Here is a 781-nt window from a genome sequence, read left to right on the forward strand (position 1 = left end):
AAGCAATAGCTAACCACCACCGCCAGTACTTTTCACTCTAAACCCTAAACCCTAAACCCTAAACCCTAAACCCTAAAAAAAAATAAAATTAAAATTAAAAAGCTGTTTGTGTTTGTCTTCTGTTCTTTGCTTGCTGGATACACCTAAACCCTAAACCCTCAACACCCCCAAACCCTAAACCCCAAACCCTAAACCCTAAACCCTCCAAGATTCTAAACACTATAATACCGTAAACCCTCCGAAACCCTAAACCCTAACCACCCCCCTTCCCCCCCTCCCCCCCCTAAAACCCCTAAACCCTAAACCCTAAACCCTCAAGGGTGTGTTTAATTCCCTATATGATGCAGACATAGGAAAATAAGGGTTTAGGGTTTAGGGTTTAGGGTTTGTTGTTGCAAGGCAAGAGAAGCCAGCAGCAACGAGCAGAAACAAACAAAAGAGAGAAAATATAACAATTCTCTCTCTCCCTAAAATCAAGGGTTTAGGGTTTAGGGTTTAGGGTTTAGGGTTTAGCATAAACCCTAGCTATTTACCTCAACACAACAAACCCTTACGCATGCAAACCTGCGAGCATCCTGCTGCTGCAGCAGCAGCAATTCCTGCTGTTGCTGCAGCAGCAGTGCCTGCTGTATTTGCAGCAGCAGCAGCAGCAGCAGCAGCTGCTGCTGCTGCTGCTGCTGCTGCTGGTGATATGCATACTTCTGACGATGAAGCAGCAGCAGAACCCATTGCAACAGGGGGCTCCAGCTTAAGCTGCTGCTGCTGCTGCTGCTGCTGCTGC

General features: G+C 46.9%; 1 protein-coding gene across 1 annotated transcript in view; it reads right to left on the reverse strand.

The window, feature by feature from the left end:
- Nucleotides 1–253: 253 nt before the first annotated feature.
- The window catches only part of EMH_0056640 (uncharacterized protein), a gene marked incomplete at both ends in the record, with an annotated part of 3,431 nt that continues 2,903 nt past the window's right edge, over nucleotides 254–781 (reverse strand). Inside the window, 2 exons of the mRNA XM_013497377.1 lie at nucleotides 254–283; nucleotides 565–779. Of these exons, the coding sequence (XP_013352831.1) occupies nucleotides 254–283; nucleotides 565–779 (245 nt within the window). The remainder of the gene's footprint in view (nucleotides 284–564; nucleotides 780–781) is intronic.

This window comes from Eimeria mitis, genomic scaffold, assembly GCF_000499745.2.
Source record: "Eimeria mitis Houghton genomic scaffold, Emh_scaff2637, whole genome shotgun sequence".
NCBI classification, from domain to species: domain Eukaryota; phylum Apicomplexa; class Conoidasida; order Eucoccidiorida; family Eimeriidae; genus Eimeria; species Eimeria mitis.